Genomic DNA, 15,913 nt, shown 5'->3' with positions numbered 1-15,913 from the left:
GAACTCCTGAAGATGACGAAAATTCTTATCAAAGTTTAGTGAGAATCTAGTCACTGAATCTCTCGGCCCATGTCAATGATCGCTTCCCCATATGTCTGATAGCCCTGTTCAGTCTACAAAGCCAATGACTCAGTGTGCTGTCAGTTCACCCTCTGTCCAGTCAGTACTAGTTCCCCTGAGGCCCCTTACGTATCCAAACAGCAACAGCAGTAGCCTCCCCAGCTACCCTAAGGACCTATACATAGAAGGCAAATCATATACCACATCGCTCCCAACAGGCTCCGTACTAGTCATAGGCTGTTTACTTAGATGAGGCTGTGGCTCCGGCACACGAGTCAGAGGCTGCTGTTGGTCAGTGAACGGATCGTACACCGTCTTCTCCCCGACGCTATGGCAGAACCGCTCAAACCAGCTCTCGAACTCGACCCGGGACGAGTAATTCCTCAAGTCGATCACCCCGGGGATCAGCGGAACAAGGCGGCGCTGCAGGTCAGGATCGGTGCATCTCTCCGCTATCTCGAGGCTATGATACCCTACCCCCGGCGGTAAAATGGGCTTCTCAAGGCGATGATGCACATAATAGAAGAGCCCGGCACGGGCGGAGAAGGCGACCACGACGGGCCGCCCGGGAAGGGGGAATCTCTCCTCCGCCTCATACCCGCCGCCCCAGCCTTCGCGGATAAGCAGACGACGCAGGGCAAACTGCGTGGTGGCCACCCATTCGTCGACACTCTCGTCCCGGGCGTGGCGCAGGAAACAGTGGAAGCCACTGCAGCGGAAGGCGTCCATGGTGATCTCACGGTATCCGGGTGGGCGGACACAGTCGAACAGCCCCGTATCAAAACTGGATCCGGGGCTGTCCTCCTCATCCTGATATCTTCGAATTAACTTCTTGAGGTATCGGTCCCAGCCCTCCTCGACGGACCCAACATATAAATGGTCGGGAAGATGGAAGAGCATGTCGAAGTTGATGGAGGGAGCGAAGCCGGGGTAAGCCAATCGGTCATACGCCGCTCTGTGATGAGAGATCAGATGTTGCCCAACCCCACTGCCCATGATGTGACTGAGAGGCACACTCCTACCTGCGCGGCATTGCAATGGTTTTTGTGTAAGGTGCTTCCCTGCTAGGGACGTTCACAAAGTGCAACTGCACAGAATCGATGATACTGCGCCTTGAGGGGCCTTCGATTCCGATGATCGGGGACAATACTAATTCCTTGCATCCTCGCGTGGAACCCCCACGACAGAGTCGAGTGGTGCTCTGCGTTCCCGTGCGCTTGTCGACCAAAGTGTAGGAGGTACTGTGGAGATCAAAGTCAACGATGGTACAATGGTCATTCAGCCGAAAATCGGAAAGACTGGTCTTGCGGCAATAAGCTGACAATTTGCTAAGCGTGCGATATGTTTGAGTATCGGTGAATTGCATCACATTCGCCAGGGTCTCGTTCGGCAATACATGGGACACTGCACCTTCCAGATCATGATACGTGGCTGCGTCGAAGAAACGTAATAGTGTCACAAAGACAATGGAATACTTCATCTTCCCGGCAAGGCGCATTGTCAGTGACTTGGAAGCATCATCATCCAGTTGACGGTCATGGCTTTTGGGTTGGGTAAGATCATCGGCCCAAAGATTGCTATGAGATCTGGTGCCATCTTGAGATTCCTTGACGTTTCCAAAATTGCGAGGCAATCGATTCCGAGGCCCTCTTGCGAACGAAGAATTAGTGTCATCAAATTCGAACAATGTCATAAGTGGACTTCTCTCCACAACAACACCCAGGCATGATTTCTTCTGTACACGCAGCAGGATTACATCCAAAATCGAGAAGACGATTGCATAGAATGACTTTCGCCCCTGTTCGAGTCCGGCTTCCACGGCTTCGGCAATCGCGGCTTCTTCTATGTCGACGCGATCTAGGCCCGAGACCAAGTGGACCAAGACACTATCCAACCAATACATTGTTTGCCGTGGAGCCGACCCGGCCCCCACCCCGGGATAGTGTGACTCGTGCAAAAATCGGGGGAGAAGGGTTGGTCGGAGGCTCGGAAACCCAGAGTTTGAAGATTTTTCACCATGAACAAGGTAATACCCCTCCTTCTTGTGGTTGGCATCCAAGGAACTGATACTCGCAAACGATACAGCACCCGTGGCCAGAGACACGATAGCATATGCTATCTCTCTGAAGGGAAAGTCTGTGGGGCCCCATTCAAGATAGCTCCCGTCCAGGAGATCGCGATAGTGCCCCTGCAATCTTGTGAACGCTGAGGCCAGAAAGGATTCACGAAGAAAGGAGATATCTTGAGGGAGATAGAAGGACTCTGGCGCAACCACTTCGACCTTGAGCCGGTTGAACATCTCAACCAGGGTCTCGTTCACCTGAGGCTTGAAGGTGGGATCGGCAAGCACATGTGAGGGTGTCCACTTGGCAGGCGCGCGGCGGCGACGAGCGTCCTTACCGAGGTACATGGTCCAATTCCGGTCGCTGGCGATGCTGAAGAGCCGGAAATGGACGGCATTGTCGATGCTAAAGATCTCCTTGTCCAAATCGACGGTGTAAACCCATTCATGATCTCCGCTCCGCCATTCCGGGGGCATTAGCTGTAAAGGGGGCGATTTAAGCCGGTCGTCAAGGGCCAAGTAGCTCATCTCGTAGCGCTCAGTGAGGGAGGCGTTCGAGTCCTCGTCGATGGACTGGATGGCGACAGGGAGGCATTGCGTTTCGAATTGGTGGACGAGACGCGAAAACGTGGAGCGAAGAGCTTCGAGCCATGCTGAATGAGAGGTTAGAAAGACTTGCTTGTTGAAAGGCGGGTGTATTCTGTACGGGTGACATGCCTTGGTACTGGATGGGATCTGCGGGGATAGTGTCGAACAACTCTATGCCCAGACCTTCCGGATAACTGTCCCACCGGTTGGAGTACGCAAAGTACCTACCCCGGCAACGAATGAACAGCAGGCCTTTGACGGCCATGACAAAATAATCACTATTGCTTGATAGTCGAAGTCATGGGTGTTGAAAGGCAGAAGAAAGAGGAGGAGGCGTCAGATGGTGTGTTCAGGCTGTTTGCCAAAGGGGATGAGGAAGGAGAAGGAAGAACAAAAGTGGGGTACGATGTATTTATGAGAGACTATGAGGGGAAGTAAACAGAAAACTAGCCACAAACACAGCAAACTTGCGGCTGACAAGGATTCTCACCACCAATGAACACAGAACATCAAATTGATAACCCAGATGCGGTCGATCAATTGGGGAAAATATTCAGAAAAGTAAATGCAGCCATAGAAAGATTGACAGCGGGTGGGGCACGATGCGATCTAGAAGCCTTAGCGCGCGATAGCTCAAAGACCAGAGATGCAAGCAGTCAAGTGAATTGCTGGCCTAGACTTGCTTGCCACTTGCCACTTACGGTCGTACAACCCGTCTCCCTAATACTGTATATCAATAGAACGGAAAAGACAATCATTGGAAATATTCATATTCATACTTAACACATTCAAATGAGAGAGGAGTGACCATCCAATTGCGAAGCCACCGCCCCAAATCCATGCTCCGCAATGCTCTCATTGCCACTCATTCATAAGCTCGAGCACCCGAAGGCCCACCTCAGCGGTAGCGAAATCCACGGGTTCAATACTTTCGCGGGGGAATTCCTGGATCTTCCAGAACTGTAGATGATAGCCATCCTTCTGACCGTCCTTCCGTACACGACGCAGCATCTTGGTGGACCAATTCAGCTCGGTCTGCTCCTCGTGTTCCCAGTCCTCGTTAGCCATCAGTCGACAGAGCTTCGAGTCAAGGTCCTTGTGGGCTGATTCGAGGCACTCACCGTCGCGTGTGATGACCCGGATCATGACATAATGCAGGCTTGGGGCGATCTCCGGCGGAGTGAAAATCCCCTTGTGAAGGCGCTCCCCTATCTGGTCTTGTAGAAGTACTAACAGGCCCGGAAGCGAGAGGTCCCGCTTGCGTTCAACCCAGAAGTCGAGGGCCCAGAAATCGTGAGTTTCTCTCCTTGATGAGGGCATTGTTCTTTTTGCTTCAGAAGGGAAAACTAACTAGCCGCTGGTCAACTTTCTTGGGTTTGGGTGGGTTGTGTGGAGCTATCTCTGGATTTAGTGTGACGGGTGCTTTTATATTCCAACTGCGATGAGTCTTTCACGCTGGAGATGGCACGAGCGGGCTCGTAGCTGGAGATTCTCTGAAGATGCCAGTCCATGCGGGTTGCGACGGTAGGATTGTAGGAGATGACCGAGGACAAGTGTTTCTAGGACAATAAATGTGGTTGAGTCGGGCATTACCCGGGGGAATGATATGATCGGAGCTCCACAAAGAGGGTGGGATCTCGGCTGTCATATATTTGGCTATCCACGTTGGATTCGGTGTTGGCCGCTTCATCCCAAGGGTGGCAGCTCCAATAGCATGTAACACCTATTCGATCCCGAGGGACACGGCTGTCGGGTTGTTGAGTTTTGAATAAAAGATATTCTTCTGCTCAGCCCGTGGATTGCCGCCATTGAGCTGTACCAGCTTATCGCTGCTTAAGGATCAGCGGCAAGGGGAAAACAAAAGGCAAAAAACGACAACAGTCGGATTTGAACCGACGCCTCCGAAGAGAATAGATTTCTAGTCTATCGCCTTAGACCGCTCGGCCATATTGTCTTATTGATGATAAGTTGAAATTAATTAAAAATACAAGATCAAACTCAAAAAATTCAGCTAGCATTCTAAGCATCCACGGCTCTATTCACAGTTATTGTGTGCTTCTATATTGGAATGGTTATTACGCCAGACTTCAGACTTCATGCTATAACGGGATATCAAAGCTTGAAACATTCCTTAGAGCTGACCCACAATAACCTTGAAATTAGAGGGCTCTTACGCGGCTGCTCTTTGAACATGATATATGTTTCAGCATCGCAATAGGTAGTTATGTCGATTGCATCCCTAAGAACGATTAACTAAGGTGTGTATGATTGCTAGAAGTCACCTCCAACTTGAGGCCGAGGCGAATTTTTTGAAGGCTTCATCAACGCCTACAATCACCCTAGCACCCAATGTACGTCTCCCGAAAGTTAAAGAAGGTACAGTTAATATCAGTCGCACAAAGAAAACAAAATGAATGAGATCTACCTGCCCTTGCCCAATTTCCACCCAACAGCAACGACTAGAAACAAACTCAACTTGCTACTAATATCAACCAACGAACTGCATTCCGCCTCGGCACCATTCCTCATCCTCATCTCCAACCACCAGAACATCAAAAAACCAAGTGTCAACAATAAACTCCTTTGGAATACGATGAAGAAATAAATATTCATTTGCTGAGGACGGGAAGTCAGCATAATCAGGAAGATCGGATTTGGCCACATGGAGCCATGTATACAAATGCATGACGGTCACCCAGCCCTCGAATTGGGATTTATAAACTCCCAGACGGGGTACCGCAATCTTGTACACCCTGACATTCGTCTCTCCTTCACGCACACGTCTCTCGGCTTGGTTGATCGCCCAGTCTGGGTCCCGCGAAGCCGAAACAAATGGTGTCGGCTTCCGGTTCCTCCAATTTAGGTGCGCCCACACTTCATCCGTCAACTCCACCCTTTGTCTCCAGCTTCGAGGTCGAAATGCGACCCGGTGACGTCCCTCAGACTTAATACCGCGGCCCCTAACCTTTTGAGCCCTCGACTGATCGCTCTCGACGCGATAGAGATATAGAGCTGACTCCCGCAAAGTCATCCCGGCGAACGAGGAATAAACAACACCGATATCTCACTTCAGCTGCGTCAGCTCTTGAAAGTAGCGCTTCCAGTCAAATATCGATTAGAGATACCTCAGGAATCCATACAAGAATGAGAAAGAAGAAGGAAGGCAGACGAAAAAAAAGCAAGGGCAAGGAGCGCTTTAAATGTCTTTTGTGCCGCCTGCTCTACGCGCTCAGCACCAGACGCAGACAAGCGCATCGACAGAGAGCGCGTTTACAAATCAGGCGGCACCACGTCAGATTCCGAACTAACAGAGAGCGCGTCCACAAATCAGGCGGCACCACGTCAGTTTCTGAATCAACAGAGGCTATCGACACCGCATACTTCCCACTTGGGTAACTAGTTGGTAGTACTTTTACCTGGGTAGCGACGGCAGCAGGAAATGCTTAGTTAGGTAGAGGCAGTTCATTTGGCGGCTGTTGCACTGCCACGAAGAGTCTTCTCATTGCTTAGCCACTACGCTGTTATTCTTCGAATGTTCATCGCAACTGCGCCTCTAGCGTATGCATGCACAGGTCAAGTAAGTCCATTGCAGAAACGTGACACAAGACGTTCAGTCCATCAACTGATCGTATGTGGGGTAGAAACCACTGAGAATTACGGCCAAGGCTTCTATCACACACACCGCAGATATGCGCGAGGAGATGATCCCAGTGCAGCCCATATGCATTGGCTTTCCCATAACTTTATCGAAACAACTAAAGGAGAGAGAAAAAAAAAGGGAAGCCAGAAAAATAGAGGAGTGTCAGGTCCAACAGTAGCCTGCTCCTAACTATCCTTACAGAGCCCACCACGCCCACTGGTCGCATAATCGAATCTCGCAGTCAGCAAGATATGATACCGTCTCACAGATCTCAATAAATCCATCATAGATCGCAGATCGCCGCCCGGAGCAGCATGACAAGATCGAATCAAGGACTCTCGCTCATCCCAAGGGATAAGCGTAACCATATGCATATGCACATGTCATTGAGGTGTGCACTACTCGCCTCGTCAAGGAGCCCGTCGATCATGTCAGAAATTGGTGGATCAAGAGCGAAAAGAAGAAAACAGTTCTGGCCAAATTAAGATAACTGAAACGTCTCTCTGGCCACAGCTGTGTGCGGCATCCCGGTCTACTATGCATGGAACGGCGCTCGAAGAGATAAGCATCGTCCTACCGAACGGGAACCTATGGTAAAAAATCTCCGTGTGTACATGGGCAGTCTCGGACTTGGCACTTAACTAGAACTTATCTTCAAGACGCGCATCCTTGGCTTGAAACCACATCATAGCTTAAACGCCAAATGTACAACAGCGCTAGGACCTCATCTACTGACATCCGCCAAGCCATATCGATTTTCACTATCAAATGCAGATGAGTCTTACCTCACCAGTTAGGGCATATCTATTGAGAGAATACTGCGAGATGACAACGATCAAAGCCTCAGATAAGCATACTCGCAGCGGAGGTTCTCCACAAGTCTTTACACCAGCCGCAACATCTGACGCTTACTTACACAACATTGAGATTTCGGATGATTACGCACGTTGCATTACGATCCCCAGAGCCCGTGCAACAACCCCGAGAGGAAGCTGCTATGAGAGGGCAAAAGACTGCCAGAGGATTGGGGCTATAGATCCATGATGCCCACCACCTAGACCGCCCCAGCCTCGCAGCAAGTTCCCAAGCAGACACCCCACTGCAGACACTTGATCCTTCCACACTTCACACATACCTCTTCGAGTGATAAATCCTCACTAGGACCACAAAATGAGGTTCCCAGGCACCTTCGGCACGATCAATCCCCGGGAAAAGTGGGATATCAACTGGGATGACGTGGCACCGTATGTATAACGCATTTTTGCAGTATTTGAATCAATGAGGCGTTTTATTTTTCTTATATGATTACCAGAGTAAACAAACTAACATAGCCTAGAGGAGAACCTCGCCAGGCGAACTTCTGGCTCACGCACTATGCGCATCAACCCGAGCTGCAGCCCATAAAACTCAACGAGGAGCCGGTGAACATCCACGAACAATCTCGGTACCAGGTTCAGCCGCGTTACGATGTGCCATGCGCGTGAGTTCAACCCTCTCTCTACGGTGTATATCGCAACCAGCGTACTGATAGATGTGGATGCCAAGGAACGGGTGGAGGATCTGGGCGATGGACACCTCGAAGAATCCGGTGAACAATAAGGATCCTATCGCCGAGTCCGATGATCTGAACACTTCCTGTGGAGGACAAGAATCGGAGGATTAGAACTCTCCACTGTGAAAATAGTCCCCGAGCTACTCTGGTTGCCTTATCATATTGTTTCTGGGGTTGGGGACTGCGAAGTAGTCCTAGGCCTTGGTGTGAGTTTTCCCCTGAGATAGGTTTTCCTCATACCGTCATGCAAATGCAAAGGCTCCTTATTGTACCTTCTATTACTGTGTACCCACCATGGAACTCATCAATCCAATTCCAACTTACTAGACAAGGTATATCATATCCTACAACCCCGTAACCCGACCAATAAAACCCCTCAAAAATGACGTGCTCGCATAAACCCCGGGAAAACCCTTCCGTCCGCAGCCATGCCCCCACGAGACCACCCCCACCAAAACCCCACGGGCAGCCTTCCCGCTCCCGCTCCCGCTCCCGCTCTCATTCCCATTCCCATCCCCATTCCCGCCGGCAACCACAACAGCAGGCCCCCCACTATCCCCGCCACAAGCATTTCTCCCGCCCGCCGGCGTCCCCGCGCAGAACATACTGTCAGTCACCGGCCCGAATCCCCGATACCCGGCACGACACTCCTCCCTGCCGACGACCGACACCGTCACAGCCCGCAGGGACGGGGAGTTTGCGGCGCCCTCGCCGGTCGCGCCCCAGCCCGAGACCACCACTTCGTTGCCGGGGACAAGCGTATCCGCCCCGAACGCGGGCAACCCCACGGGCGCGATCTTCGGGCCGAAAGTCAGATTCTGGGACAAGGTCAAAACGGCGAGGTCGTTGTCGACGGTCGGGGCGGAGTAGTTCGGGTGGATTGCGATCGCGGCGACGCTGACCACGATTCCGCCGGCGTCGCAGAGGGCGGAGCCCGCGCGGATGCGGAGGCGGCTCGGGGTCGCGCTGGCGACGCAGTGGGCGGCGGTGATGATGTGCGCGGGGCTGAGGATGCTGCCGCCGCAGGTGCGGGCGTTCCCGTAGAGGAGGGCGACTTGGTAGGGGTGGGCTTCGATGGGGACTTCGGTGCCGCCGATGATGCAGGGGGTTACGAGGGCGGTGGTTTGTGAGAGGAAAAGGAGGAGTGCGAGGAGGGATTTCATTTTCTGAGGGATGAGGTAGGTAAGGTAAGGATCGGTAGAGATTGATAGGGTTGTGGGGTTGCTGAATGGGTTTCTTCATGTCTATGTCTCTTTATACGAGGGGGTCCCACAGCGCAATCTGAGCATATCTTATCTCTATCATGGATGCGTGTGCCTGTTGACGCGCCAGAAGGATGGTGGTGCATTGTGTGACTGTGAAAGCAGGACCGAACCCTAATCCCGGGACCCGTACCACATTACCTTCGGTTTCATTGGGGGCGCTCATCACATCCGGTGACAGAACCAATCCTACCTGAAGTCATTCGCTCCTTGACAGGATCTCATCACTGGATCAGTTCGTCGCGCCAGGTGACCCAGCAGTAGGACAGTCGGAATAAGGTTCTGACGCGGGAGGGCGTCCCTTGTCGCAACATAGAACACCATGGTATGCGCCGTTCGGGGAGTAGCTCCTGTTCCTGTTAGGTTAGTTATAGTAATTGCTTCTGCTGTTGTGTATCAAATGCATATGTGAATGCTCCGCATCCCCACCGAAAGTATTCATTTTATTTCTAGTGACCGTCTTATGCCTTTCTTCTAATCCGGTCTGCTAGCATGGGCCTCCACGCAGATAAGTTTTGTTCACCTCCCATTCGGAAAGGTCCAATATGCAGCTCCGTTATGATCACTGCATGGATATATACCAGGATAGGGTTCTTACCTTTTTGCTGAATCCTTCGACCTAATCAGCTACATCCATTCGAGTCTGCACAGGTGAATGTGGGGTATGTAGTAATACGGGGCCTCGAAACAGGAAACATACTTGAGCTGGTAGCTGATTCGGTTTGTCAGTTCAGCTAAACACATCAAGTGTTTGGGAAAATCTTTGCCGCAGTTGTCACCCTTTGAGAAAGACCGTGGTAGTCAATCTTCTCTATTCTGACTTTCTCTATTCTGTGCTTTGAGGATGATGGGGGTCCTGGCCTTAAGAGCGGTCACGGTAGCACTACCTGGGCCGTTCTCAGAATCGTTATGGATGCTATTTCTGAACCATTTCTCACAGGGTGCTCTGGGATTTCTCGAGCACGCTGGCTTGCTGCACAGTCGTGTCAGGGTGTGGCACTTGCCTGCCTCTCGGATACCTGATTATTTCTTGACCATACTTCTGTTCTGGATGAGCTTTTATCTGTATGTATACTGCGACGATGTGTACTGTTATTTTGGATTCCCAAGAGATCTCCTGTGTTAGAAAGAACCACAATATCAGCTCGATCGATTACTTGCATTCTAAATCTTGCCTGTTGCACCCTGCCTTGCCTGGTTACAGATGGATATAGCGGGCCACTCTGCAAAAGTCTGGTCTCTTGCCCAAGGTGGCCATGCGTTCTGGCCAAGCTGCTCACCGCCTGCCACGCCCATTGTAAAGGTTCAGCTCAGATAGCCTCACATAGTTTGAGTCGATCGCGTATCCACGTCCTCAACACCATACTCAAATCTTAGCCACCTATAGGTTCATGTTGCTGTAACAACACATTATGATACAATCTGTGATATTCTGCAAAGATAAGAAGAGTCCTTCACATACGACCACAGGGTGTGGAAAATAGGGCTTCCCGTCCGCTCAGCCGTACTCAAGCCACACGCCGGGAGGTTAGTAGTTGGGTGGGTGACCACCAGCGAATCCCTTCTGTTGTATGTTTTTGGGCCCAGTTCCTTCTTTTATCTCTGGAAGGTCTTCCTTTTTCTTCTGAAAATCAAAAGCAACCAGATGTCCTTCTTTGCCGACTCCCGCTGTGAATCATCAAATGATGTCATTGCGAAAAAGCATTATCTGCTCATCTAGCTCATAGTATGACCATTCATCCGAATACAGCTCTCGCCGTAATGCCAGTGTAGTGATATCCGCTGCTTTTGTGAGCATATACCATCAACACCGGCCCACGAGACAGCTAATTTAAAACTTCAGCTCCACCAGATCCTCGATACACTTGGTAAGGATCTCTCGGATCTTCTCCTATGGAATACAATGAGGTTAGGCTGACCAGATAGACCGTCGTTGGATAGAAATAATGTAGGGCACCGAGACCTTGCAGATGTGTCTACGCGGAAGGGTAAGAATCACGTACCAGAGACATATTGGCTGCTTTCAGCTAGATTAGCTCAGTTTGAATGGCAACAATGCTTTGCTGGATCTCGATAAGCTTTTCACTGGACTTCTGGAAATTAACTGACGACACATTGACTGGGGCTGTCAAGATGATTGTTGACTGCCTCGTCGATCATAATAACGAGCTGCATAGTATTCACAAGCTCACTCGACCGACCCATCCGGGTGAGAACTATCTGGCTCTCCTCCAAGCGCGTCTGACCGGCTCCACTCCCGAAACCACAGATCCAAGTCTCTATACCGCTGCGCGAGCCTTGCCCTGCCTAAGCTCCAGTCGAAGCCGTTGAAAGTATTGGGGCTAATCTCTCAGGTTCCAACTTCTTCCCCTCTGCCTCAGGGCGATTTTGTGGGAAAGAAGTATGCGTTTACGGGTATGATACTGTGAGGATCGTATTGTGAATATCCATTGGGATTTCTCGTGCTGCGCTCGTGGGGACATCCTGTGTATTATGGCTATCCAAAATCGAGGAAGAGAGAGTTTTCTATAGTCTTAATGCCATCGCAACCAACTTTCCATATCTTAATGCACTGTACTCTACTTCATGAATACATTTCATGTTCAAATGTATGTCAAGAGCAATGAATCATTTCGTTGGACGCACATCCCCCTGGACGACAAGAATTTATGTCTTCCAGCCCAAGGCAGCGGCGACGCTTTGGAGATTTTCTCAGCCTATCGTCGCCGCAGAAGGTAGCCAGCTTTTGAAATGGGTTGATATGGACACCTTGATTCCGAAGAGCTGGAGCTGGATAATACAGCCGCCTCCATTCAGTTCAGATTCCAACACCCATGCGGGCACCTGGCACAGACTCACCTCAAATCCATGCTTGGAGCGGTCGAGGCTAAGAAAAGAAATGTCATGGACGTCTCCGGACTTTGCTAACTGCGATCCTGATCTGTTGAAAGGATTTGGATATGACCCGCTCTCTAGAGAGCGGTACGCATCTTCCGCCACGTCGAAGCTTTCGATGAATTCATATGTCGCTTTGCTTGTGGATGATGAGGAGAGCAAACCCCGGTGGTTAGCTGGAAACGAGGCCCATTCGTGATCGCCTAAGTCCTGGATGGTATTATTTTTGTGAGTGCTGTTCTTTAGACCAGGTACCTACCTTCATCGACAGGCAGATAAATTGACAGATACCCCCTCGTAATTTGGAGGTCATCGCAAGCGAATTGGACTACGTACATACTTATTTGTTAATTACCAGTGAACTATGTAAGCCGCTGCTGGGTACCGTATTGTAAGTTACCGGAAACCCACCCCGGACGGATGACGCCTCACGGGAGGGCCCGAGCCTTCCCGAACATCTAGACTACAGTCGTGAACCCTAACGTACCGTCGGCCACAATTGTTTAATTTGACAAAAATCAACGAAAACGAAGGCACACTGTTCGCAATGCGTTTTCGCGAGAGCGGAATGCGTTGAAAGACCGTCGGTGGCTCTAAGGCACACCTCCTGTGCCTGTCAGGGTTGCTCGCTGACTAGCCGGCAGCCATTCTCTGTCGGCGGGATGATTATAATTTGATCAAGGCCGCCGTTGGGCGTTCGTAGCGACAAGGGGAACTACTGTAAAGGTCCACTAAGGACATTTAGACGTTGTGCGTTTCTTTTGGCCCCTTGCAACAAGCGAGAGCGTCTCTTATTCATTTTATCATTCTAAAGACCTCTGGTGGAAGTATCAACTGCGTGATCTATAGTGTACAGAGATTCTTGAAATTACTTTGACCAGCAGACAGAACATGATTCGTTCTCATCCATCACTCATATAAATCCTGTAAATAATTGAGTGGACCACTAAAGCTTGAGGCCTGGTCTATGTATTTATCCTCGGGGAATATAGTATATCTAGAAAGTATTGACATCCCTCTAAGTGAAACCCTATCCCCGGCCTTAATAGGCTGCTGGTCCTCTTCCCAGCCCTAACGGGTACCTGCACCATCATTTGAAACTTCATCTTATCAATCTCTACGTGCATAACTCAATGATAAAAGCATCAACTCGCACTCTTAGGTGCTGCAAGAATCAATCCAAGCGGAAAAAAACGTAGTTTTCTTTTTCTACTTTTTTTTGCTTCGTTTCTAGATAACCACTCTGACACAACCGCACCTGATCCCAAATCACCATGCAGACATAAAGAAACGACAGAAGCAGATTTACCAGATAGCTTCACCACCTACGCATACAGCCAGCCGAAAACCAATCAAGCCTTCGCAGAAGGACAGATCTTGCCAGGGCCCGGCTTGCCCTTCTCCGGATCCTCCACCCACTCCATCTCGTAGACATTGTAGTTGATGAGCATAACCTCGATCTTACCCGCATTCCCATCGATCAGTAACGTGTCAATGCCATCGAGCACCTGCAGGTTATGGACTTTGTCATGGTACTCCCAGCGCTCGGTCACCCAGCCCTGCTTGGGGACGACATGGGTGCCGATGATATTGTACTGGGTGGTGGGCAGCACGCTGTTCAGCAGGCGGGCCGACTCCTGGATCCCCTCGTGGTGGTACAGGATGCGGTCGAAGGTGCCGACGAACGCCATCTTGAGGTTGACCGAGTAGTTGCGCGCGATGTCCAGCGGGATGTCGCCGATGTAGCGCAGCAGGATATGCTCCCAGTAGACCACGGCCACGGTGCGGCCCGTGTCGGCCGGCAGCTTGTCCGGGTAGTCCTTGACCAGGTACTCGAGGACCTCACGGGGCGGCTTGCTGGCCGCGTCCTCGATGTTGTCGGACATGGTGGCGAACTGCGCCCGCAGCCACTCCTCGCCCTGCGGGAGGCGCGGGTCCGTCACGATCAGCTCCGGGTGGTGGGCCACGATCCAGTTCGCCACCCCGATGTGCGTCTCGCCTTGGTCCAGCGTCAGCTTGAGGATCGTGTAGCTGTCGCTGTCGCGGATGGTCACATCCGCGCCCTGGGCGGAGAGCAGCTCCACGGCCGGCTGTTGGTTCGCGATCGCCGCCGCCATGATGGGCGTGATCCCGTGGCATTCGGCGCATTTCATATTGAGGCGGTCAGGCTTCTCCGACAGCAGGCGTTTGATCTCATCGAGGTTGCCGGTCTTGGCGGCCGCGAAGATGGCATCGCAGTTGCTGATGGGGTCTTCGCCGCCTTTGGTTGTCTTGTGGTGGACCGCCTTGCTGTGGACTGGAATAGGTCCGTTCTGCTGTGGGGCGGAAGGCATTTTGGAAGAGGTTGATAGAGGATTTCTCCAAATTTGCGATTGATCTTAGAGTTGAAGGTCTTAGCGTGTTTCTGATTCTGCTGATAGTGAGTTCTACCAACGCTGACATGGTGCCTTTTATATGTGGATGTCCTGCATTAGAGGTTAGATATCTGAGATAGAAGCTCTGTGACCTCTGCTGCACTTATCGGAGTCAATGACGTTGCAGATACTATGATCGATGCTACATGCTACTGTGCCATTCTAGCTCAGACTAGTAGCACTGTATCAGCATGACGGCAGATCTGGGGAAATGAAGAACCTCGAGACTGAAAACGGATGCTTGAGACATAATCTGGATGTTGTATCTATCTCGGTCAGTGATGCTTCCGGCGAGGAGGCGAGTCCTAGGCTACGGATTCACCGTGATAGCCCCACGGAGATGTCTAGAGTCCACTAGAGCGTCGCTGGTACGGTTGCTGGCAGATGTCACGGCATGGAGCGATGCGTTGGGTCATGTGGAGACCCATGCCACCTCTGAAGGCCTTTCGGAGCAACACGGCCATCTGGATCTTCTGCGTTTGGTAGTTCCGTGTAGTTCCAAGACGAGAGATATTTGGGACCGTTCGAAGTGAGGTCATGATGCTGATGCTAGACATTGGTTGAATGTCTACTTTAGCTTGCTAGAGTAGTATACTATACGCAAACATGTCCACGGACATCCGCTTCGACTGCAGGCGGGAATATGGTTCCTGGTTACTCCAATCCTCTCTGTTCCAGCTCGATGGTCAATTATGTCACTACCGAATGCATCAAACGCCATGGGTCGCCGGCTCTGGATTCTGAGAATCCTGACAAGTTGACGGGGGGGGGGGGGTAATTCTTACGTCGATAACGCTTTGAGGCGCATCCATCGATCGATCTAATAGCTCAGTTTCCTGCGTCGGTGATGATCCAGTTCTAGCTGCGCGATCTTGGTGAACAATCAAGGTAGAGCGAGGATTCTTCACATGCAATCATCGCCATGGTCGATTGACTGGATAAAGGTCATGATTAAGAGACTTACGTCAGAGTAGCGACAGTAAGGTCCCCGGTTCCGAGATGGCACTGCAAACAGTACCACCGAGGTATAGCAATCGACGCCATACCGGAGACAAGTCTAGATCACTCCAGCTAGAACAGCTTTTTTTGACCAGAGCGGGGCCCATTCATTAGTGTCAGACTGACTTCAGCGGACGAAAGTACATTTTCACTTGGATTGCTCAGATAGGACAGCTGAGATTCCCATGCGATTTGGCTTTTTCTCCATGATTCCTTAGGACAAGAGAATGATGTCGTCATGTGATTGTCTTTGCTCAATGCATCTCAAAGATATTTGTCGGTGTATGCTCTGCAGTCTAAATTGTACTTCAGTAACTGGGAAGGAGTGTTCGATTAACCGCCAACCGAAGATTACAGAAGATTGACAAGAGTGTGATAACCTTGACACCCGCAGGTTGTGCGCATGTACACAGGGCTTGCAAGCCACGGTGACAAAAGGCC

At 50.9% G+C, this 15,913-nt stretch overlaps 5 protein-coding genes and 1 non-coding gene across 6 annotated transcripts, besides 2 other annotated features; all 6 read right to left on the bottom strand.

The window, feature by feature from the left end:
- Positions 1–222: 222 nt before the first annotated feature.
- BO72DRAFT_502268 (uncharacterized protein) lies at positions 223–2,975 on the bottom strand (the record flags this gene model as incomplete). Its single annotated transcript, XM_040949049.1, has 3 exons — positions 223–1,015; positions 1,083–2,775; positions 2,939–2,975. The coding sequence occupies 3 exons, from the start codon at positions 2,973–2,975 to the stop codon at positions 223–225; spliced, it is 2,523 nt and encodes an 840-aa protein (XP_040795092.1).
- A 590-nt stretch (positions 2,976–3,565) lies between these two features.
- Positions 3,566–4,030, bottom strand: BO72DRAFT_533022 (uncharacterized protein; the record flags this gene model as incomplete). The annotated part of the gene is made up of 1 exon (XM_040950475.1): positions 3,566–4,030. One exon carries the CDS (start codon positions 4,028–4,030, stop codon positions 3,566–3,568), a length of 465 nt encoding a protein of 154 aa, XP_040795091.1.
- Positions 4,031–4,582: 552 nt separating this feature from the next.
- BO72DRAFT_t309 lies at positions 4,583–4,664 on the bottom strand. The gene has a single exon. It is a non-coding gene; the product is annotated as a tRNA-Ser (tRNA).
- Positions 4,665–5,027: 363 nt separating this feature from the next.
- On the bottom strand, positions 5,028–5,866 carry BO72DRAFT_454015 (uncharacterized protein). Its single transcript, XM_040946131.1, has 2 exons — positions 5,836–5,866; positions 5,028–5,777 (listed from the first exon to the last, which is right to left on the bottom strand). The coding sequence occupies exon 2, from the start codon at positions 5,739–5,741 to the stop codon at positions 5,199–5,201; it is 543 nt and encodes a 180-aa protein (XP_040795090.1). The 5' UTR covers positions 5,742–5,777; positions 5,836–5,866; the 3' UTR covers positions 5,028–5,198.
- Positions 5,867–8,246: 2,380 nt separating this feature from the next.
- On the bottom strand, positions 8,247–9,339 carry BO72DRAFT_504590 (serine protease; the record flags this gene model as incomplete). The annotated part of the gene is made up of 2 exons (XM_040949156.1): positions 8,439–9,339; positions 8,247–8,372 (listed from the first exon to the last, which is right to left on the bottom strand). Exons 1-2 carry the CDS (start codon positions 9,063–9,065, stop codon positions 8,247–8,249), a joined length of 753 nt encoding a protein of 250 aa, XP_040795089.1. The 5' UTR covers positions 9,066–9,339.
- A 1,281-nt stretch (positions 9,340–10,620) lies between these two features.
- Positions 10,621–10,884: a sequence feature (Protein overlapping with rRNA (BO72DRAFT_392931, RAK71076.1) was converted to a misc_feature.).
- Positions 10,885–13,411: 2,527 nt separating this feature from the next.
- BO72DRAFT_504583 (ankyrin repeat domain-containing protein) lies at positions 13,412–14,460 on the bottom strand (the record flags this gene model as incomplete). The annotated part of the gene is made up of 1 exon (XM_040949155.1): positions 13,412–14,460. Exon 1 carries the CDS (start codon positions 14,390–14,392, stop codon positions 13,412–13,414), a length of 981 nt encoding a protein of 326 aa, XP_040795087.1. The 5' UTR covers positions 14,393–14,460.
- Positions 14,461–15,686: 1,226 nt separating this feature from the next.
- Positions 15,687–15,913: part of a sequence feature (Protein overlapping with rRNA (BO72DRAFT_504582, RAK71074.1) was converted to a misc_feature.) that runs on past the window's edge.

This window comes from Aspergillus fijiensis (assembly GCF_003184825.1).
Source record: "Aspergillus fijiensis CBS 313.89 unplaced genomic scaffold BO72scaffold_116, whole genome shotgun sequence".
NCBI lineage: Eukaryota > Fungi > Ascomycota > Eurotiomycetes > Eurotiales > Aspergillaceae > Aspergillus > Aspergillus fijiensis.
The sequence above is the reverse complement of the archived record's forward strand: the minus strand, read 5'-3'. Positions and strand labels throughout refer to the sequence as shown.